Source organism: Polyodon spathula, chromosome 39 (genome assembly GCF_017654505.1).
Source record: "Polyodon spathula isolate WHYD16114869_AA chromosome 39, ASM1765450v1, whole genome shotgun sequence".
Classification (NCBI taxonomy): Eukaryota; Metazoa; Chordata; class Actinopteri; order Acipenseriformes; family Polyodontidae; genus Polyodon; species Polyodon spathula.
This window is the reverse complement of record NC_054572.1, coordinates 1,518,363-1,541,675: the sequence shown is the minus strand read 5'-3', so window position 1 is coordinate 1,541,675 and position 23,313 is coordinate 1,518,363. Positions and strand designations below refer to the sequence as shown.

Here is a 23,313-nt window from a genome sequence, read left to right as displayed (position 1 = left end):
AGAGAAAAAAAGCCTTATTTAAATGAACTACTGCACAATGCAAGCGACGCAAACTACTTATCTTCCTTCTGCAGTCTTTTTTATTTATTCGCTGTCCTGTGTCCTAACTGTTAACTTTGTTTACTGTACAAATGGCAACACTGTTTTAAATCAGACTACCAGTGTGTCAGTTTTTCTGTGACCTGTGCTGTACAGACTGTAGTGTAGAGGGTGGGACAAAGTCAGTGCAGTCGGGTTGCTAAAATTCTAGTTTTCAGCATTGGAGTTAAAATACAAAAAATGGACGACAAAGCAAAACCAGCAAAGTATATTATTTTACTGTACATGACAGATATAGGTCATTGTTTTGCACATCTTGTAATGTGATTTGGAGAAAATACAATCAATCACTACTTAGCTTCAGAATCACACATTAAACAAAAGGCTACTACCTGAACAGAACGTAAAATAAACAGCTTTCAGAAAACAAACTGGAAAGTCAGCGCAGGCAAAGTATTCCTGTCGGTTGTAGCCAAGTTAAATCAGCACTGCAGGTACAATCAAGCACAGCTGCCTCACTTCAAACAACCTGCTGTTTACTTTTTCGCAGTTGGAAATTTACACTCGAATAGGCACGTTTTCTTTGTTTTGACTCGGTACTGATAAAATAAATTCCTGGATGGGACAAATAACATGACCACGAACGTCCTGCATATACTGCCTTTATTAAAGAATGCCAGATACCCTTGGGTACAGAGTGCTGGGACTGTTCTTCCTACCAATTCAGTGGATTCAGACATGCAGTCTCAATGTATGGGCAAGTCCACACCAGACAGAGAATGTCTGCTGCAGTTGCTGGGGGGATGCTGCAGGCTTGCCTTTAACAAATGACAGCACTCTGTTTTAAGGAAGCAAGTAGCACTATTTTATAGTGCTCTGAAATAGTATCTTCTTAGGTTTATTTAATGTTTAAAAATAGGTCCACCAAATTCTAACTTTATTCCATAACCTACCTGCGAAAAACACGTGCATTTACCGCGATTTAAATAGACCCCTAATGATTAGCTCTGTATGGTTTCCTCTTAGCAGCTGAGCATTTTGATTTGATTCCGAGACAAAGACAACTCCCATAGTTTTGCAACATTTAGCGTGATTTTGCCTGTTTACTATCCTGTCTGCTCAGTACGATTCTCTGTCGTTTCTGCTTTATTTATCATGCTTTTCTGCATGATAGAATATCATACTATTCTGGATTGTTTTTTTTGTTGCCAGAATAGATAGAGCTTTGTGCACAGACACTTGTGCAACACGCATTGGATAATAACTATTCTTGGAGTCTTTTCAGAAGCCATTTAAAGTAAGAATAACTAATAATGATGATCTTAGCTGAAACAATCCTATAGGACACACGTAACTATATTAAAAAGTAGTAAGCAAATAAACATTTGGAAAAGTTCAGATAACATCCCTTTAATTAGGTCTGGAGGTAATCTGAAGGCTTTGATTTATCAACTGCCAATCCTGCACAACAGTCAATAAACTGCCTTCAGTCACATGACAGCATAAAGACTGCCACTGTTCTGACCCTTTAGCAAAGGCAGTGCATGCAGTACATAGAAAACAGCATGATCCATTACCCAGGCCTAGCCCAAACATGCACACAGGAAGACCGGCCAGGACAGAGATAATATTTCATTAGCTCAGTCTAACTGGCTTGCTTGCTGTCTGTGTTTTGCCAGGTTTGTCTGTTTGCTTCAAGGTTCTTCAGAGATCATGCGATACGGTTTTCAGTTCAGCTTTGTGTTCCAGTCAGATGCAGGTTGGAAAAGGTGGCCAGGCTCATACAGCAAACCAGGAACTTAACTCTACCAGGGATGGGGTCAACTCCGACTCATTGTTAAAATGATAGGAATGGGAATTGTAATGATTAAAACAGGGAACGGGAATTGGGAACCGGTTTTAAAACGGAATTGAAATACAGTTCCTGGATATCACCTTCACCTTCCCTGGTTCTTCATCATCATCATCACCACCATCATCTTAAATAGCATCTAAGTAGTTAAGAAAATCTAGTATTTCTAAAACAATTGCAGATTTCCCTACACCAGGTTCCAAAAATAGTTTCTACTGCTCGGTTCGGCTGCCAAGAAGCACCCCCCTCTGCCATGACCCAGAAAGGGGGGGGGGGGGGCTTACAGCTGTGCCAGTGGGCCCTTCTAATCCTGCTCTTTCCCAACCCTGTTCTTAATTGTTTAATTAAAACCAACTTCAGGTGGAGACCCTGAAGCAGTTCATTATCTCATTAATATAGCCCTCCAGGTCATCGCTGGCTTAGATAACCCTTACCCATTACTCCCCAGACCCTGATTAGGAGCAGGCTGCCGTAGGGGAAGCTGTATACAAGGACTAAACATTTCAATTTAGTAGCTACGTTTTACTTTTGTATTTGTTTCATTTTTTACATTAGTTTTTGTCTACAGTATGCAAATGGTTTACAATGCATGAAGAGGCTATAAATGAAACGTTTTGAAAAAAAAAAATATCCAAGTGACAGTGCAGGATACCCATGAAACAGTGCATTAATGGTTAAATGCTGAACTCTATACTGTGCATATACTGTACATTAAACTCACTTTCTTAACCAAGTTAAAACTAATTACATGCAGTGAAACACACACTGAATTGAGGTACATCTGCTTTATAAGAAACCATAACAATAAGTTGTAAACGTCAATGCAGGTTTTTATTTTTCTAAAGGTTGTTATTCCATCCAAAAGCATATATTAGTCAAGGTTTTCAATATGAGAAAAGTATCTGTTAACAATGCTTTACAATATTGTACACAGACTGGAAAGAGTCTTTGTAAACCCTGGGCTGGATCAAACCTCTCTGTTCTCATTTGGCACACACGAAACAAAGCTCTCAGAGTACAGACTGCAGCAATCAACACACACAAACGAAGTCCTGCCTGCTGACACTCGAGAGGGTTTGGTTTTCTTTTACAAGTCCGGAAGTTTTTAGGTTTCTGCAGCTCAGTGGATCCCTGTGTGTTAATTCACTTGAACTGCTGAAGCAGTCTGCAAGAGTGAGGAGTTCGAGGCAGGAATTGTGCAATTGTGTACGGCTTTGGGGGGTGGGGTGACAAGATTGATCCTGCGCCAAGCTTGTGATGGGGGTTGGTAATGAAAGGGGTGGTTGAAATGTGGCCAAAGCCAAGTCTTGATGATGCATCCCTCCCCATTAGCAAAAAACTCAAACTCCAAAATACACTCACTTCCCCACAGGAGTAAAAAAGCACTGGTGTTTCAAAAGAGCCTGGTCATGTGGATCCCAAATGAATGTGAACTGTTGACAATTTTAGGGAAGTGAGAATTTAAAAATACATCTTTAAAAAAGCAGTTACACAAACTTCCTCTTCATGGCAGGATGTAAGAAAACAAAACCAAAAAAAAAAAGGGAGCTCCAGGAAGTTCCAAGAATAAAAGTGTTTTTTTTTTTTTTTGGTACAGTGCAACAGAAATGGCTGTGGCAATACTGGTCCATTAGACCACGTTGTTGCATTCAAAAACAAGCAATTGACTTCCAAGGACTGGCACATGGTGTACGATACATGTTCACGCACTATTACTGTGTCAATCACTGTTGGTACTTACTAGGTTGAGCTATTTTACTAGGAGTTTAATTAAGCCCATCCAAGCTGATACTCTATAGTTGCCCAATTAAACTCCTAGTAAAACCTGGAATGGCACACACTGCAGTGTAATCAAAGTCCTATGCAGTGCCTGTATGCCTTTACCAGCTAGCATCAAAGACCACAGTAGAGTTATTTCAGCCCCACCCCCACCTCCCTTTTGTAATGTCATCCCTGCACTTTATGACTCTTAAAATGAATAAAAAAAAGGTGGCATTAATGTGATGACAGCTGTCAGTAGAAGAGCATTTGAGAATTTAACAGCATGATGTATAACCCACTTATCTCCAGCTTACGCGGTGAAACTGTACATCAGGGCTGCGATCAATTCCCTGGTTAGTATTAGTGTTGCTTTTGCATCGCTCCCCTGTGCTTGCTGGTGCTCTTTACATCCATATTAGAATTCAGATGAAGATATTGTAACGATGGAAAATACCAAAGAGAATCCCTGTGGCTCAGAGTTGATTCAGGCACCATCATCCTCCCACCACAGCACCGGTAACACACTCCACGCAGTATCCCATTAACACTCCCTACAGCAAGCCTCCGATGAATCCCACTATAACACGGCTAGGGTTCCCAAGGTCAGGCTGTTGACAAGGGCTCTGCAGTACGCTCAGAGGCTGGGTGCGTTTCATTATGCAACCTCAATGCAGTCACCCTGTCCTGTCATTCACACAGAAGGTCAATCATGCCATGCTTCTGTAGCAGCCATGAATATTCCATATTCCTCACAACTGCCAGTCATTCTTCAAAGACTTCCAACAAAGTAAGTTTCAGCAGCTATGAAATACAGTTTCACTGTTACAAGACTTGACCTGGGTATCGGCTTCCTGTGGGCATTGAGAGAATCCAAGGCCGCACTGTATCTGTGCCAAGCCAGAGCCGTGGAGCCAGGCACTGACTCAATATCAGCAGCATACTGAACAGGAGTTTGCTTAAGGTCACTTTCCTTGGTTTGAAACCATTGCACTCAATAGTGGAGTACAGCAATGAGTATAAACAGTTGAATTTATTCTGGTTGTCTGACAAGTGTGTGGTGATGCACTAGTGACATCCCACACAGAACAGGTCCATTCAGTTTGGTCATAGGCTTGTCTAAATTAGGTCAGTGCCCCTTTACTAGAAATATCATTTAGAAGACAACAGCAAACCCTCATATGAAAACCCCCTTCACTTCCCAACCTGTGCCATACAGACTACAGGCAAAGGAAGGCAGTGAAAATGCATTTTAAACAAATAACATTGAATTAAATAAAAGACAGCCCCAGTATTAAATCATAAACACACCAAACGCTCCGTGACAAAGCAGCGGCCGCCGCCGCAAAACCCCTGAATACCAACTGAGCTGTCCTTCACTGGCAGCCCATCTGCCAGCAATCCATTCAGCCTTCCAACTGCTGCTGCTCTGCGGGATCATGGCAGATGTGTGGGCCATTCACCTTCCAACAATCACACGCACAAGAGAGGCACTCGCCACCGACACAAAGAGGGTGGAGGGCAAGAACAAGGGGGTCCACCTGCCTTTAGCCAGCTACAAGAGGCAGTGGAGACAGAGGGATGGTTCAGTTTTGTAAGCCTTTTTTTATGTGGAGCGGTACACTTTGGGAGAGATCCAGGTCACCTGGGGTTTGTCTTGCAATTTAACTGAGTCCACATTCTGATCTCTGGTCAAAAGAGCAGTCCAGAGGTGACTGTATAATCACATCCAGCTGTGCATGGCAAATACTAGGTATTAATATACAGAAAGAGAAACATGCAATAAGATTATGAATTTTTTTTTTAAAAAAAAATCAGTCTACCATAAGTCATGTAAAAGTAACACAAAAATATTGTGAAATTCCCAAGTTACAATATTTTGCCACCAGGTGTCACCAACCACCATTTAAAAAAAACCCAGATAAAAATCACATTACAATCAAATGCAAGCATTCTACTTTGCAGTGGGAGTCATTTCAGAAATGCATTGGTTATTTCCCCCCTGAAGCACATCACAGGACTGTGCAATCATTCTCGTTTCTAAAAACACAAATAAAGGGAGGTGGGGAGGCTACACTCTGCAGATTTATTACTGCTGTGTAAACATGTCAGAAAACCCCAAGATAAATGTTTCCTGCTTAAAATCTACAGGAACAGCTTGTCCACCCACCGAAACCTTAAGGCAGTGACCTTTTCACTCAGCCAGTGTACAGCAGAGTGAATAGCCAACAATGCAGCGTGGGAAATGGGGCAGGGATGCAGGCTGGGAAAGGAGCTCCTAGAAGGACTCTCAGGAGCTCTGATCATGGCTCGGTAATGTTAATGAGACACAGTTTCCAAATTAAAAAAAGAGTTTGAAGAGTTTTTTTTTTTTTTTTTACTGCTGGACAGTCCATTTCCAAGTACAGTTTGTATTTAGACCATGCATTGATGTCTGGATTCCAGAACACTGGACACGGGTATTCCCTCAAATCTGTGCCCAATGTTGCAATAATGGAATGCTGCAATAATGAAGTACTGTTTGGAGATCTAAAGCTGTTACAATCTACTCAAATCTGTGTTTGTAGAAGGGATGTAAATATTGTTGAATAAAAATCTGTTTAAACTATGACAACAGTTAACTTTTTTCTACTGGTTAACCAGTTACACCATCACACTAAATACCCTTTAAAGAAATGCACTTTCCACATATATTTACTCTCACGCGAAGGCATCTGTTTACCAAACATAAAAAGATGTCCTCTCTAAAAGCATCAAGATAGAGTCACATTGATGATGTGTGTGCCGGTACACCTTTCTAAGTTTCTACCATCTCCATCTCAATCCTCTACAGGACACTGGTTTCACATAAATTAAAAGACCATTAAAAAAATGCATGTTGCCATCCCACAAACTCAGCATAGCAATCAACAATTTATTTTTCCCAAGATTATGAATTAATGCTATGAATCCATTTTAAAAGCAAGTACGTGAAAGACAAGATTTTTTTTCGTTGCTTGAAATGACCACAGAAACTGCAACTTTAACAAACCGTGCCCACAACTACTGAACTAAATATATATATATATATAATATATATATATATATATATATATATATATATATATATATATATATATATATATATATATATATACCACACAAAAGATGAATGAAAATGTCATCTATTACCATAGAGCAGCGATTCTCAATCTTCGCTGCACTGTGACCCCCTAGTTCTACCAATACAAATGACTACGCAATATTTTACAGCCAACAGCCGTTTAGCACAAGCTCTTCGGTTTTGTTTTTCTTTTTACTGCTGATCGGTTCGTTGCTGTCGGCACTTCTTTTGCTGCAGTGCCCCTCGATTCCCCTGCACTACTCCTGTTTCCAACACTTTCCTTCAGAAAAAAAACTGTCCATGGTTTGATATTTATAAAAGCAACTTTTTGAACTCCCTTCACAAAAAACAAAATCAGAGACTACAGATGTGCATCCCGCTGACATGGCACGTTGGTTACTAGGTAACCAGTTCAGAACTTATGGCAGGTAGGGCGAGGGACTCATTGGGAGTACAAATGAGTAAACTGTCAATAATAATAATAATAATAATAATAATAATTATTATTATTATTAACATACCTGCTTCTTAAACTAAAATGTTTTTATTTTGCAGGTGTTCGACACATAACTTTGTTTTGACTCCTCCCTTTTCTACTTTGATGCCAGCTGCTGAGCTCTGCGTACGAACACTGGAAATCGACAGCTTGAGACTAGTTTGATAGATGAGTTTTCAGGGGACTAACCATGGCTAACCCAGTGTCATGTGTTGCCAAATAAAACAAGTTACAGGCAGAGGAGACACAGAGTTCACAGGCAGTGCGTCACGACTGAGATCCTGGTAGGCAAACGCTGCGGCCTCTTACGGGTTTACTGTATGACTGGCTCACTGCCACAGGGCAGCGCACACACAGACAGACAATCTGTAGGCAAAGCTGAAGGCTTTGAATGTGTGAAATGAGCACAGTCACCCTACAAAACATCCTTGACCAGACACATGGACAAATCCATACAACAGACTCAACTCCTTTAATGATTTCACCATCACAACCTTTCTAACCAATCGGATCACTCCGCTGCAGCAGGTTATTTTGCCATATACTGTGGTTTAAATTCCCTCTTTTTTTAAAAAAAAAAAAACACATATCGCTGGCTTTCATGAAAAAGAGTGAAGTTAAAGTGAAAATGTAATTAGGGTCATTTTCTCTAAGGCATAAAACAGCAACAATCAAAATCAAGAAGTGACAGAAGGCAGCCACTGCGGAGCGAAACTCTAAATTGGACCGGGTCTTTCCACAAGAATGGATTACAGCTAAATCAGTGCGGCACAATCCGCAGAGCAACTTTGTGTGTCATCACTGCAGAGCACATGGGTATTTGAACTGTCCACTAACTTACCACAGCCTTCCTGCACCAAAGCATGAGAAAGAGGCGGGGAAAGTTAGAACTGAAAGATGTATTTTTATAAAGCCAACAGAGTCAGATTCAGTGTTGCTCTCCTGAGAATGCAATCCAAGAGTCAACCTCAAACAATTCCCCATCTTTATGTTTCCACAACAGGAAATTGGTGTGGCTTTGAGACAAAAAAAAAAAAAAAAAAAAACACAAGCTGCACACAGTGAACCAGGTTTCAAAAGCCCAGCTCTGCAGAGGACTTGAAACAGAGATACAGTCAGTTACTGCACCATTACCACTCCCTTTTGCCAGCAGCAGACAATCAGATTTATTTTTTATTAGATTTCCATCTGGACTCAATCCTCCATTTTATTTTCAGTTCATATTGTTTAGTTTTATTTAGTTCAAGTTTTTTTTTTTTTGGCCAGATCTAAATTGAGAGCTGCCAGAAGCACAGTTCAGAAAGACAGTCTGACAGATTGCATTCAAATAAAACAGACCACAAACAGAAACAATGCCAGAATTAATTATCTGAACTACTATGGGTAATTCCATATTAATGTTGCTCCTTTAATAATAATAAATGGACTGACCACCCACTGTTTCCGGGCTGCTTCTACAGATCACAGCTCTGCATGCTAATTGATTGTGAAGGCTGCTGATGGAGCTTACAAACTTGCAGGCCCCAGGAGCCTAGTAGAAATCTGTTAAAAGTTTAAAGTTAACAGAGACGTCCCTGGGTATCAGTAGATGAGAGAATGGGAGGCTTAACTGTATCAACCCCCAGAGGCTCGTCGGGGAACCAGAGGTGGCGGGGGATCAGCATGACAGCTTGGGGGCTTCTTTAGCGATTACATGTAGCTATGGCATGTGTCCGAGGTATTTCCAGATAGCGCTGTGTAGAAGATTGCTTCTATGCTTCTGTTCATGTTGGCAGATGTCAACCATGAGGAGCAATTCGGGCAAACACTGGACATGCTTACACATCTACTCCACGTCATCCACGGCTAGTAGAAGCAGGGCAGGAAAACCAGCACAAACGCCAGAGTTTTGCGTTTCCCCTTCGGCACAGACAACGTGGGAAGTTTGTGTGGCTTTGAGATGTGAAACCGCAAGCTCTTACACAGCACAGAGGGTTTCTAACTCCCAGCTCTGCAGCGGGCTTGCTTAATGAATCCCCAGCGTAGTCATCTCTGTTACGGCGTCAGCGCCAAGAGACCCACTTCTTCATTTTGTTACTTGGCATTTTTCTTACGCCCTAATGATACCAGAGCCCTGAATTTCTCCAGCAGACTGACAGACAAGTGAAAGAAGAGAAGAACGCATGCCGTTCTAGGTTTTATATAGTCCATTATCCACAGGACGCTACGGCAAGCATGCACCTAATGTGATTATACTGTGAACAGGACATTGCCCTAATGGGATAAAACACACCCAGAGGAGAACAAAAGCTTTTGGCTTTTCCCTCTCAAGGAGGGAGGCAGGCATCTACACAAGACCCTACCAAAATGATATTTTAGCACACTGTGTTACCTTGAATGCTGTAGTACTGGAGAAGGCACCTCCAGCCCTAGAGTGCCGCTGCATTACAGTTTTAAAAAGTCTAACTAAATGCAAGCGCTTTACAAGCTGGTCGAGGGGGTTAATAGGTTAATGAACGCAGTGGGAAGAAAGACCTAGACAGGAATTATTGACGCCATTTACCAAACACTTTAACGAAGCTTTCACCAGGACTAGGTCTTACGTACAAGCCAATATTAGTGACATCAACCGCTCCATTATACCAGCAGATGCTGCGCTGGGGACTTTCCTTAATGTTCCTCTGCATGCATGAGCTGCTCTGATCACTTACAGCTGACTAGGCGTAAAGCAGTTGTGCTCATTCACATCACTCTGGGGTTTTATCCAGTTCATCAATACAACACTGGAACTCGGTCGGTCACTGGTGTGGTCAAACAGCTCACACATTTAGGTTGGATTAAATTGAAAATTGAAAAACTTCTTTGGTTAAGGCCAGGGAGTACCTGGAGAGCTATACAGAAAAAAAAAAAAAAAAAAAAACCCTATCAAAAAGGAAAAAAAAAAAAAAAAAAAAAGTAAATAGTTTTAAAAAAGAAAAGCAATTTAATTATTTTTTGCTCTATTTTTCTGCATTTGTAAAGCCCAGCCTTGAACGTGGGCATCTCTATAAATATTAACCCTATCGCGGAGCTCAGCGAGATATATATCCCTTCTTAAACGTCAAAGTACGACTCTCCCTGGTGTATTTTTATAGACAGAAATACACTAAAAAGGCGGATTTTCAAAACTTGTTTAGATCAATTAGGTACACCCCCCTGGTCTGCAGTACTTAATGTTATATGACTCGGCATATATGACAAGGCTCACTCTGAATAAAGGTCATGCAAACATGCATTCCAAAATGCATGTTTAAACTGACGATAGCAGACACCTCTATAGAACTGTGCTACACAACACATGTCCGATGTAAATAGTATTGACACGAATGCAGAAACGAAACAGGATCAGGCTTCCTTTTGTTGGTCCCCAGGGCACCATGCAACATTAACTTCAAAACCAGGAATGCTGGAATTAGAATTCAGATTACCTATGTAAGGATCATAGACAGATACCATGCAGAGGGTAAATTAAACAGTTCCACCATTAAACGTAAAACTGTGTATATTCATATATAAAAAATCCATCTTGCTGTCCCCAGCCTCTCAGGTATGTTTGGAATGAGTTTAATGACAACATGCTGATTTTCCACTTGTGCCAGAGGTATTGTAACTCTGTACCTTCAGGACTCCAAACCCTTTTTGACTTCATGTTGGATTTCACAATCTTCCTTCACTATTCTTTAACAATATCCAAACACTGCTAGGGGCTGCCCTTTGAGCTGGCTTTCTTAAACAGGTGTCTGCACAGCAGCACAAACACTAGAACCTGTTCAAAGTTTGCGTCTAGTTACTGAGCGTCCAAAAAGGGGGAGGCGTGTCTATGTTTGTTCAATGCAAGTTGAGCAAGAACCTCCTCAGGTGTACACTATAGCAGACCTGTGGATAAAGATAAGGCTTTCATATCCTCATTTAGCAGATCAATATATAGACACATGCTGGTTTTATTGCAGTTTGAAATCACTCAACTTTACAGCACAGAAAAAAAAAACATTTGCTTTAGCAGAGCTCTGCACATTATTGGACTTGACAAGCTGTTACAATGCAAGCCTACAGCAGTTTCGGAGCACTAAGAATAATGCTAGACCAAACCGAGTAATTATTCAGTAATAAACAATTAGTGTTATGGTTCTAGGGCGTGCCACTCCACCTCTCAATATTGTATTCTTTATGTTGGTGACACAACACAATACTCTCCCCGACTGATTGAGCAAGCTGGTAAAAAGATGCATGTTCATGAAAGAAAGCAGATCTATAAATACATGCTGGCTGTATTTGAACTGGACCACCTGCCACTACCTCAGTGTTATTGTAAAAGGGACGGAGCTCAGAGGATTGATTACTGTTCACTCACACCTGCCTTGTGCTTAGCAAGACATTACATATTAGTCACAGAAAGAAACCAAGTTAATCTCTTCAGCACAAGTTCTAAATAATATACCTCAACATATTAAAAGTAACAAGTATTAGCTTAGTAGAATTAGTTTCCACGTCAGTGTCTTCTGAAAATGTTATCAAAACCCCAAATCTAGCTCATTAGACTGTTGAATGGAGTGATGGTTCCTAGTCTGAGAGTGCAGTCTGCTGTTCAGTGGAGTTATCCCATCTAGACTATCATTCCAGTCTGCAGCGTTCAAACAGTTAAGGCTGACATTTTGCCTCGTTCACGGACTGGCTTTTGCAAATCGAGGAAGAAAACGGAAAGCCACTCCACAATCGATCTTAGCTCATCTTCTAGACCTAAAGTGGAGTAAAAGGTTTAGAAAAGAAGGTAAGCAGCACAGAACTCTGAATGGAATTCAGAAATTAGGCTGTGGGTGATTTCACAGTGCCCAAACCAAAACAACCCTAGCTTCAGCTGCAAGGAAGTAATTGGTTTAGTCTTTGGTTCTTGTGTAACCTTGAAATAGTGTTCATGCCATAGCCAGTCCAGGTTTTCAATCCAACCAAGTCCTAAATATTTCACTGCCAGCAGAATTATATAAAACCCTGGATTTATTGCTATGCAGAAAAAGGCCACATTCCACTTTGCCTACTGCATCCACACAAGTACAAGGAAATAAATAACAGGCAGAGATGGGGTCAGACAGCATGTGACTGCAATCAGGAGCTGCTTCCTTCCTCTCTCCACTGGGTTTAACAGAAACTTCTGTCCTGCGGATCTCTCAAGCAGTAATTTCAAGAGCAACGCCAGGGCGGCTAGATGGAGACAGCTCATACAGTCCATTACCTCCGATAAAAAATAAAAAGAATGAAGTAATAAAAGAGCACAAACACCCCAGATAACAAAAGTAGATAACCAGCGCTCTCAGAAATTAAAAGCTTTGTGTACAGAAGCTGATAACTATTTGTGAGTTTGTCGTGTCATTCTGTCAACAATTTAAAGGCAGAGGCGAGTTCCTACTAGCACGTTATACAATGGGAACGTTTCAGAGTGGCGCATCTTTAAGATGTATTAAGCGAGTAGAAATATTTCAGCAGTTCATATCACATTTTACTAATAAAAAAAAAAAATTAAAAAAAGTAAATACAATGTATTTGTGTAAGTTCAGGTTTTATTAGCTGTACCGAGATACGTATCAAATCGCAATCAAAGTGTCGAGGTCTGTATCATATCACTGTGAACCCAAAGGTACACCCCCTGCTGCTCACAAAAACATTTAGGAAGCCCGACACGTTTAAGGTTTAGATTCTTACCGATGGTGAAAGCACTCGCTCACCTTGTTCAACAGCGATTGTCATGGCGCTTGCCCTTGCCGTCAGGTAAGAGTCGAGGGAAACGCATTGTATTACATGGAGGGCTTTATGATGTTTTTTTAAACTGCGAGTCAGAGAAAGGTGGAGGGAACAGACATCGCAAGCACGATTCTTCCTTCTATTTTAAGATTTGGTTTTATTGTAGATCGCTGGTCTCTGCAACTATTCGAGCCGGTGTATAGAATAGCATTTTAGCTTCTGTTTGGGCCTGTGCTTTATCACAGTAGTTTTTTGTTCAATCTGTACAACGCTTTCTATACCTTAGTCAACTGCACCAAATCTCTTGTTGAGAATTAATACTTAAATCTTGACATCTTTCACTAATATTTGGTGTGTAATGATACCCAAAGCAGATAAACATTTGATACTGTCCTCCCTCGCACCACTGCAACAAAAACAGATTAATAATTCAAAGCATTTCATCACAAGTCCCATTACCTAAGACAACTGCGTGACAGCCACGGCCCCCATGTTTTATGTCTCATTAAGATGTCAAATGCGGACTGTACACAAGATCAAAGATACTTTTTACAGCAAACACCAGTAACACACAGCGTCACTGTGGAGAGATGCGCTGGAGCTGGGCAGGTTGAGCAACAGGAGAAAGAGATGCTAGGAAGGTTCAATTACACAGTACAAAACAATCAGCTGTTTGAATAAACCACCTTCACACTCACCCACTAAAACACAAACAGCATTCTATTTTAGTGATCAGAGAGGCAGGAGTTTGAGCTATCAACACATTTTTAAAAACACAAAACGCCTCTCCTGTAACTGACTTATCCGGTAGAGGCTTCGAGGTTGAGGAAAATTGACTCTCACCTATACTTTAATAACTCGCGGCACAGCTAGCTGGAGCAAGCATCCCTGAAAAATTGAGAATAGTATCTAGCAAATCAGCGGAATGTCAAACAAACAGGTCAGCTTACATTGTGAAGTTAGATAAAAACGCTGCCGTGACTGCAGAATTTGTAGCACTTTCAAAGCTACGAATCCTACTGAATCAACCCAGTCTGGTATTGAAGATAAGAGCTACCTCACTATCCTTCCTTGCATGCAAATACTTTGCAATACAGTAATTGGCAATGGTTCGGCTGATGTACATTAAAATGTCACTGGAAGAAGACAGCAGCATATTAACGTCCGAAAGCTTTGCTCCGTGTCCAAAACCGTATCAAGCTTCCTGGACAGTGTGACAAGCCAAACCGTGGCCTTCCAGTGTTGCCCAATGAAGTCATCACAACATCCCGCCATTCCAAGAGTTGTAAGTCAAACCAGATGAGCCAACCGACAGCAGGCCCTGGCTGAGTAATCTAGGAGCTGACAGCATTACAACAGGGAGTTCACAAAAAGCTCTAAAAACGTGGTCAGAACTCTGGTAAAGTCAGAGCTGCGTTTGTGCACAGGGTCTTTGAAAAGGGGGTTAAGCTGTATGGAGACACTGAGTTAGCTTCAATGCGCATGTAAAGTGACCCAAATAATATTAGAAAAAAACAGCCAAGGAGCAAAGCAGTCTGGTGCTTAAGATTAAATGCTTGCATAGCACAGCTATATGCTGCTTGGGAAGTCCTGGAGTAGAAGACTAGAGCACTGCTAACCACAGAGTAGACATCCATGCTAATAAAAAGTATAAATTATTTGTTTAAAATAGACATCCCACCACCCAGGCAATCATCACTGAAACAAAAGTGCTCTGCAGTCCCTTGCAGTTCCCTCATATGTGATCACTATGGAAATGATTTTTATATCAAACCCAGTTACACCGCCACTATATATACAAATGCAGAGGTCCATTATTGGGATTGACCTTGTGTAATTAAACTGCAACAGGGTTAGTGAGCGCAGAGTAATTGCATAATCCCCCAGCATGCTTTACAGTAAACCTCCCTGGCCTTTCATCAGAACTACATTTAGAAATAAACATGGTACTCTGCTGTGAGGATTCCAGCCTCTAACAGAGCAAAGCTAAAATCCCTCGCTGGTATGGAGAGATGCACCGGGGTCTCCTTGCTCAAGGACAGAGTGCTATTATTGAGGTGTCGGGGGATCAATTCTATATTCCAGTGAGTTTAGTCTGTGAACACACACCATATTCTTATCCTTGAAAGAACACATGTGGCAGAGGAACAGTGAACGCGTTAACCAGAGAGCTTCAACAGTGCAGCACTTTAAATGCTGCGCTACATTTCAGAAGCAAAGTCTACCAAGGCCCTTGACTGCTTTAAAATCATTCCATCTCAACCTTGTCAAATGCAAAAGGGTCGGTAAAAAACACAACACACGCTCTCACATTACAAAATTCAATTTTCCTTAAGCTGCCTTGAATTAAACGTACTCACTGTGTTTTCCAATTTGAAGGCGTTGTTCTCTTTTTGACCCAATGCTTATTTCAGCTACAAGAGTAAGGTGCAGTACTATTATAGCAGTTTTTAAGGTGGCCCTGCATGGTTTACCTGCCTACAGGTTCATGGTACGTCACCTGTATTCAACCCAATGGCCGCAAAGGTCAGGGAACGTAGTTGTCAAGACAACTCCCATCCCTTCTTGAAGCTCTGCTCCCTTCATCAAAGCAGCTATTGTTTCAACCAAAAGAGGGACTGTACAGACTGCGTGAGCTTTTGTCTCGACAATCCAAAATTAAAATGGAAACGTTCAACTGCTGCACGCAGGGAGCAGGAGAAACCGATCCCCTAATCTCGGCTGGAATTTCTAAGCTGGATCAGGCCATTCCACTGGCAGCCTGCCTGGCCCGACTTTGACCCAAGGCACTTTCAAATGAAACAGAATAGGCCTCTATAAAGATCTGAAAGACATTTTCCATGGAAAACGCTCAGAGATATGCACATTAACAATGAGCTTCCAGATGCATCAACACATTCTCTCATAACAGAAATGTACTTTTTGCTTTCCAGTAAAACTCGGTAAAAGATGATTCTTGTAAAACCTCACTAAGGGGTCTATTTTAAATATCTACAACAGTGGCTAAAATTGACATCAAATAGGTTATTTATCAAGTACGCTGTGAAGCTCAATGGGTATTGGATCCCAGAATCGTATTAAAAGCTCCCCCCAAAGTCTCTTCACAGATAGTAATCAGCATAGTTAGTTAATGAAAAGTGAATGCGTACATGTCAGATTTCATTTTAACGTGTCTCAGACAAGCAGAGGTCATTCATTTTTTTTAATCTGCGCAGAAACGCAGGGGGTTCGGACAGAGCGGACTTTCTGGCGTCCGACGACAGCTGCCACTGAAACCTGATTTAAAACAAAAACAAATATATAAAACGCAAGATCAATTACCTGAAACAAGTGATTTGATTACAACGTTTATGGACAAATAAATGTGGATCCTGTATGTAGTACAGCACAACAGGGAGGGGGTGAAAATGTGTGTTAATTGTTTTTGTTTATTGTTAATTATCACCTGCACCTGGCCAGTACTGTAAAATCAGATCCCTGTGTAGGGTATTTAAGGAAAGCAGCCAGTTCCTTCAGGGCTGTTGTGTGAAAGAGCCCGACTGAAGAGGCGCTCAATCATAACAAAAACAAGGTAAAGTGTTTTTTTTTTTGTTGTTTTTTTTTTTGGTTGTTTTTGTAAAACTCTGTGTTTTTAGCTGGTAAACAGCTTAGCTGTCTGGCTCATTAGAAAAGGTTCCTGATGTGGTGTAGTCAGCACTCCAAAACATATATATATATATATATATATATATATATATATATATATATATATATATATTATATATATATATATATATATATATATACATATATGGAAATTGATTTGTTTACTAGAAGGACTGCAAAACGAGACTGACATCAATCTGAGTGCTGACTCCAGTATTTTTTTAACCAAACAGCTGATCTCAATACCTGTTACTTACTCACAGCTCTGCTCTCTCAAGGACATCTTTCCACTGTTACTGCATTTTATTTAGTGATGTCAATAAGCAGGTCAGTGGGATTCAAATAGCAGTTAAAGCACGGTGGTGCAAAGATCCGTCACCTTTTCTACTGTTTAACCTGACACTCAATTCAATGCACCAAAAAAGGAAAACTGAAGGTCTCTGCTTGCACAATTGACATCAATATGCCGTTAGGTTTTTTGTTTTTTTCAGTCCTGGGCATTGCACAGTTTCTTTATTGAAAGCTTTAAGATTTCTCATGCGCTACAGGGATGCAATGTTCCACCACTGTTAATCTCCCACACCCATCTACACCCCAGCTGTCAGGATCAAACAGACTCTCAAGAGCATTGTTTCTTTGAATCCAGCCTGTTTGGGAGGTTTTCAGGAGAGGGGAGACATACGTCTTTAAGCACCTTGATATTGCTTCATTACCTAAAGGATCCCTCTTGTCAGTAAACCAAGCCCACACCTCTACAGACGGACAGCCCCAGCAGAAACGCCTCCCCTCCTTTCGTTGCACTGAATCAAGGAAAAGCCATCTCCCTGTCCGACATGACATTGATTTTAACATAAACAAGTTAATTAATAAGATGATGCATGACGTGGTTTTAGCGCATGTCTGCACTTTGATCGCGATTTATGTGTCTAACTGCACCTCTTTGAGCGATTTGGATGGGAGGCATGTCCACAAGAACCTCATTACCAGAGATCACAGCGTGAAAGGATGGTTTGCATAGATCAAGACAACGCAGGAACAGATTTGCTGCATCGTCTGTTCAATAGATCAGAGCAGTATGAAGTTGAGATGACCTCCCTTCAAAACAGGGGTGGATGACAAAAACACACAGCGGGGCGCGACTTCACAAACTCCTGGTTTGATGCTTTACATCAACGGACGATCGTTACATTGGTCTGGGTTTGATTAATAGGGTTTCAGGACATGCAGGTAATTGCTCTTCAGAAAAACACATGACCTTTGTTCACAAATGCAATTTTTTTTTTCCTTCCCTTGGTGCTATTGTCTGGTAAATTCCTTTTATTGTTATGACAGTAAAGATTGGGTAATTCCTGAAAGATTAAATGCTCAGTTTGTATTACAAAGCTTTAACTTGAGTCATTTAAAAAATGTTGAATTAAAAAAAAAGTCTGATTCATTAAATGATTCCAGACTGCTGTCGACCTCTTTAACAGCAGTCTAAAACAGCACTTAGACTTAACCCAAAATCAAACGGTCTTTAAAAGGGCTTCTGACTTAACAGTGCCCAATGTATCAGTTTACACAGCAGCAAAAGCAATAAACCACACAGACAGACGCAGATTACAGCACATCTTGCATAAAAAAAACCTGCAATGCAGTCCTCGCTTCTGCACGGAGAGAGCACTGGAGAGGTGCTTGGCATTCCGACTCAGGATTCCCCACCTGTTTGGAGGCATCGGCACATGGCCCGCTCGGATACTAAAAACAGCAGCGCTGCAGTTATTAATACCCGCACTGTGCAAGGGGGCATGACACCGTTCGTCAGTAATGGTTATTGGAAGATGGGAAAGGGATGATGTCACCACTATTACAGTTAATGCAACCTAAATCCCCTATGGTTTCCCAAAGCTTGGCACGAATGGATCAGAGAACGAAAAACAAACCTCTTGCTGCAAGGAAAACACAAGGGAGAACACTCTACACTGAAACAGCCACCAAACTGCAGGGGAAAGGGAGGCTAGTGCCTTTTTTAGATATCTTTACTGACTTAAAGAAAAAAAAAAGTGTATTGGCAGATCCAGGGCAGGGTAGCACAACATCCAAAAACTTCGGGCAACAGACTCCAAACCTAATAATTATACATGTATAAATTAACATACGACAAAAGTTACAGACTAGGCTTAACATTTCTATTTCACTTCCAATCTGATAAGAGATTCGATTAGCTGAGCAAAAAATAGCTAAGGGGGTTTCCGGCAGCAGCTAATGACGACATGAGAATGTTCCTGTTGGCTCCTAAAAAAATGATAGCTAGAAAATCTTCTATTTTAAGATGAAGAGATGCTATGTAGAAAGTCTTCTTCAATATGCTGCAAGCTACATTTGGATTTGTAGTTATTTGTAATGAATTCTGGTGAAAGACTGGTATTCATTTCCACTGGCTTCAAACCCAGATTGGCTCTGATCTCTAATTGGACAGTCTAATGTTATCTCAGGTGAAACAAAGTGTTAGAGATATATTTAAATTGTGCCTTTGCCAAAGTGGTCTATAACGACGGTCTCATCGCTGTTACATGTCATGTGGGTTTAGTTGGGATTTTGCTTGATTTATGTGTTGACACATCATGCAGACAGCCACAGCACCAACCACAAGAGAGAATATTTCTGTATACAGTCATAAAAGGAGGCCTGCGCTTTGGGGATCTAATTAAGTCACCAGGCAATCCCCCCGAGTCGAGCCATTCGGCCTGCTAGTCGTTCGCCCAAGCAGTTTCGTTCCTTCCCGCGCACGTGAGCTCGTGGCACGACGCTCATCTATGAAGTCTGACCACTTCAAACTCGTTGCTCGGATAAGCCAAAGCTGTCCGACAGCGACGTCATAAAAACAAATTGATCATTAAAGACCACTATTATTAAATTTACGATAAAGGCTGGTGTTCTCAGACTAAAGTAAACGTTCAACAGAAGGTCGTAAGAGATTACACCCCAACCGCACAAACCTCACTTACAAAGCGTGTTTAAGCCTACGTCATGCGCACATTTTTGTTTTATTTTTCGACATACACGAAGGCCCAAAACAGACAACCAACCTCCCGATTGCTCGTTGTTTCGTCTTTCCTTGTTCTACTCATCTCTGGTTAGTTTTCCTACCCTGTAATCGCACAATCGGTAAACACGTTCGTAAACTGATTGGTAAACAACCCTCTCAACAACATGCACCATTTTAGGGTTTGTACACAACACACACACACACGCACACACCACGCACACACATACACACACACATACACAGGGCCCCACCCCCGCGCGCGCCACGGATCGGCCCCCATTAGGGTATAATTTAAGACTTCCATTGCATAGCAGTTTGAGACAGTCAAGCTTTTAGCCTAAGCTTAATTAGACAAACTTTAACCTAATTAGACACACCACTTTTTTTGTTTTGTAAATAATGCAAGCTCAAAAGAAACACCACGCTTGGCTTAAGCTTCTACGCAATGGAAGTCCATATTATTTCTGTGTATATACATAACAATTAAATGCTTTATCCTGTGTATTTCTAAAGGCACCACGAAGTAATGAGAGGGTTTTTTTTTTTCTCGAAAACCCCTCAATCCAAGTCCGCACTAGAGACAAGAGAAGGTATTCTCGACAAACCCGTTACCACCCCAAAAACATAGCTTTATCTTAAACTGATGGAGAAGTAACGTTGCAACCTCCTATTCGAATAGACCCCTATGCTATCCGATCCCGACAGACGATAACTCTTTTTTTCCTTCTACCCTTTTCTTTTATCTCTGACGATGGACGACTTGTTTCCTCGTCCGTGGTGCTCTTTGGCTTGGTGTTCTCCCACCCCAGAGAATATTTCTGTATACAGTCATAAAAGGAGGCCTCCCATAAATGTGGCAAGAACACCCAGGACAACCAGAACAGACTCCTCAACACAGTGTTTTTTAAAAAGGGGGAATCTCAGTCAATTAACAAACAACACCATCAATCCCAAATAAAACATCTGAAATCGCGCCACAAACAATTCCTTTTATAAAATCAATTCCCAATTCCAGTTCCTTCAAAAGAAATAGGAATTAATATTTATGATCCATAATTGTTGCGAACTGCTGTCATTTGAAGCCAATTTAATTTTCGACTGAAGTAGTGTGCTGTCACTGAGATTAAGTATTTTAACACAATACTGAATTGCAATTCTGATCAACAAAGTGTTCGAACTGATTACAAGCGAATTGGAATTGAACAAAATTAAAAAAAAAAAAAAAAAAAAAAAAAAAGGAATTGATACCAACCCTGGCGCCTTATAACTGCTTCTGTGGTATAAAGTGGAATGGGGAGGGCAGCCAGTGGAGAAACACTGTGGTCATCTGTGACAGATTTGGGTTTGCACTTCTATCAAACTTGTAGCAGGATCAGTGTGTTTTCTTTCATTACACAGCAGCATATGGAAATGCACTGGGAAACACTTAATTGTGTTTTTTTTTTTCTTTTTTCTTACATTTCCCACTCCTTAAACCTACCAAAAATGTGGCGCTTACTATACACGTTATTACCGTGGAAACAGTGTGATTAATAATCAGTCATTGGACATCTGAGTCAGTGTGGCGAGAATGTTTTTTTCAGTGTGCTTAAGAAAACAAACATGTAAATCACACAAACACACACGTTGCTATGAACTGGTTAGCACCGTGGTGTCTGTTCATTTAATACTGTACCACGTCAGAGCGTGTTGGTTTCCGGTTTCCAAAGAAAACCATGTCCGAATAAGCAAGGGCTACGGTCTTTGTTTCTTCAAAACACCACAGTAAATCAGTAACGAATAAGTTAAAGGGGCCGATGTTTTGATACTGTTAAAAGCGAATGCCAAACAGCCGTCCTCCGCCTCAACACAGGCACAAACAGAGTGGCCCAAACTAAAGTTATATAGTAATACAATCCTTTTCTTTCTGACTGTGCTGTCAATTTACAACAAACGAAAAACAGAAAAAAAAAAAGACAGAGCCGGTCCGGTGATAGAAAACTAGATTCAAAGTAACTTATAGCCCGAATCAAAGTGCTCACTTTTCCTCATTTCTAAATAGCATTTGTATACACAAAAAGTTATGTTATAAAACAACTACATACAATAACAAAACTAAAATATATTACTCTTTTTTTTATGGTAGTATTTTTGCAGTACAGCGTAACGGCAGACAAAGTACAAAGATTTAAAAAACAAAACGTGTTTTAAAAAGGGATCTGTCTATAAGCTAAGGTTGTGAGTTCTCCAACATTGGCTACACCCTATGGCTTGTTAATTTCAGGTGACATATTGCGTGTGTCGGGAAGGGGATGAGAAATCATCAAACAAACACCACACCAAGGGTCGCTACAAACAACGTGAGAAAATACCAGTCGGGGGGCGGGGAGGTGGGGGCATTTAAAACCAAGGACAGAATCTTACCTTGAGAGCAAATTTGTCTCCCGTTTTCTTAGCAAAGATCTCCAAAACTTTTCCATTAATGCCCAGCCCTAATACTTGACTGGTGACCTTGTAGTCGTCGGTTATAGCGTTCTTCCTAATGTACAGAAATGGCTTGACGTGGAGCGGCGGAGGGAACGCCGGCTGGGTTGTATTTTGCTGCTGAGCTGTTTGCTGTTGCGGGGTCGGAAATAATGTAGCTGGCGCATTCTGATTCAGGGTATTCGACAGCATTGTAGATTCAGAGCTTCCAGGCAGCGCTCTCTTTCTTTCTCTCTTTCTTTCTGATAAATGCAATCCCTAGCGCTGCCACTGGTGGCAACACGCAATTCAAACCACAGCAGCCAGCGAAAACCGTGGTTCAAACTCAGGAAAAGAGAGGATCCGTGAATCCTTTTTTTTTCTTTTTTTTTTCCAATCCTGGTTCCCCGCCAATGGTAACTTTTTTTTTTTTTTTTCGGGAGATCGGAAACGCGATGAATCCTCCTCTTCCCCCCCCCCTCCTCGCTCGCTCCTCGGTCTTTTAAAACAGATACACACTCATTCAAGTCACACCCTGCATTAAATAACGCTCTCAACCACTTCTCCTGTGTCTCTCTCACTCTCTCGCTGTGACGCGACAGTCTCGCCGGGGGTGTTTCTTTCTCTCTCTCCCTTAAAGGTGCAGTCTGGTGAGATATTGTGCATTCACAAAAACACTCGGGTTCCACTGCATCTGTGAAAGGTATGAACGCTAACATGCATCCAAAACTGTTATGTATAAATATTACACTGATTTACAATCCCTTACTTTTGATTACATTCCTCAGTCTAATTTTGTAGGTATGCGTGTGCGTATGTGTGAATGTACGTATCTGTGTATGTATATAAGTAAACCGTGTATTCATGTATTGAGGTATTATGTATGTATACAGATACATAACTGGTTAGAAACCGAATTAGATCAGAAACTCCCTGTTTATTTTGCACACACGTTTTGCCTCTATAATTTGAATGCCAGCTCCTTTAATTCATTCTGTCTTGCTATTGGCTGCTTCTGACGCGCGTCAACAGGTGGTTGAAAAACACTTTTTTTTTTTTTAATGAAATGTGACTGTGTGGCTTTGCCACTAGATGGCGCCAAAGGATTGTGTTGAGCTTGAGCAAAATCCTGCAACTCATTACTTTCCTCGCTGAAAACCAGACATCAATAATGATAAATCACAGGGGTGCAATAACAA

At 41.0% G+C, this 23,313-nt stretch overlaps 1 protein-coding gene across 1 annotated transcript in view; it reads right to left on the bottom strand.

The window, feature by feature from the left end:
- LOC121304669 (MAP kinase-activated protein kinase 2) overlaps window positions 1-22,659 on the bottom strand; it is a 41,599-nt gene extending 18,940 nt beyond the window's left edge. Inside the window, exon 1 of the mRNA XM_041235935.1 lies at window positions 22,076-22,659. Within this exon, the coding sequence (XP_041091869.1) occupies window positions 22,076-22,327 (252 nt within the window). The 5' untranslated portion in view covers window positions 22,328-22,659. The remainder of the gene's footprint in view (window positions 1-22,075) is intronic.
- Window positions 22,660-23,313: the final 654 nt, after the last annotated feature.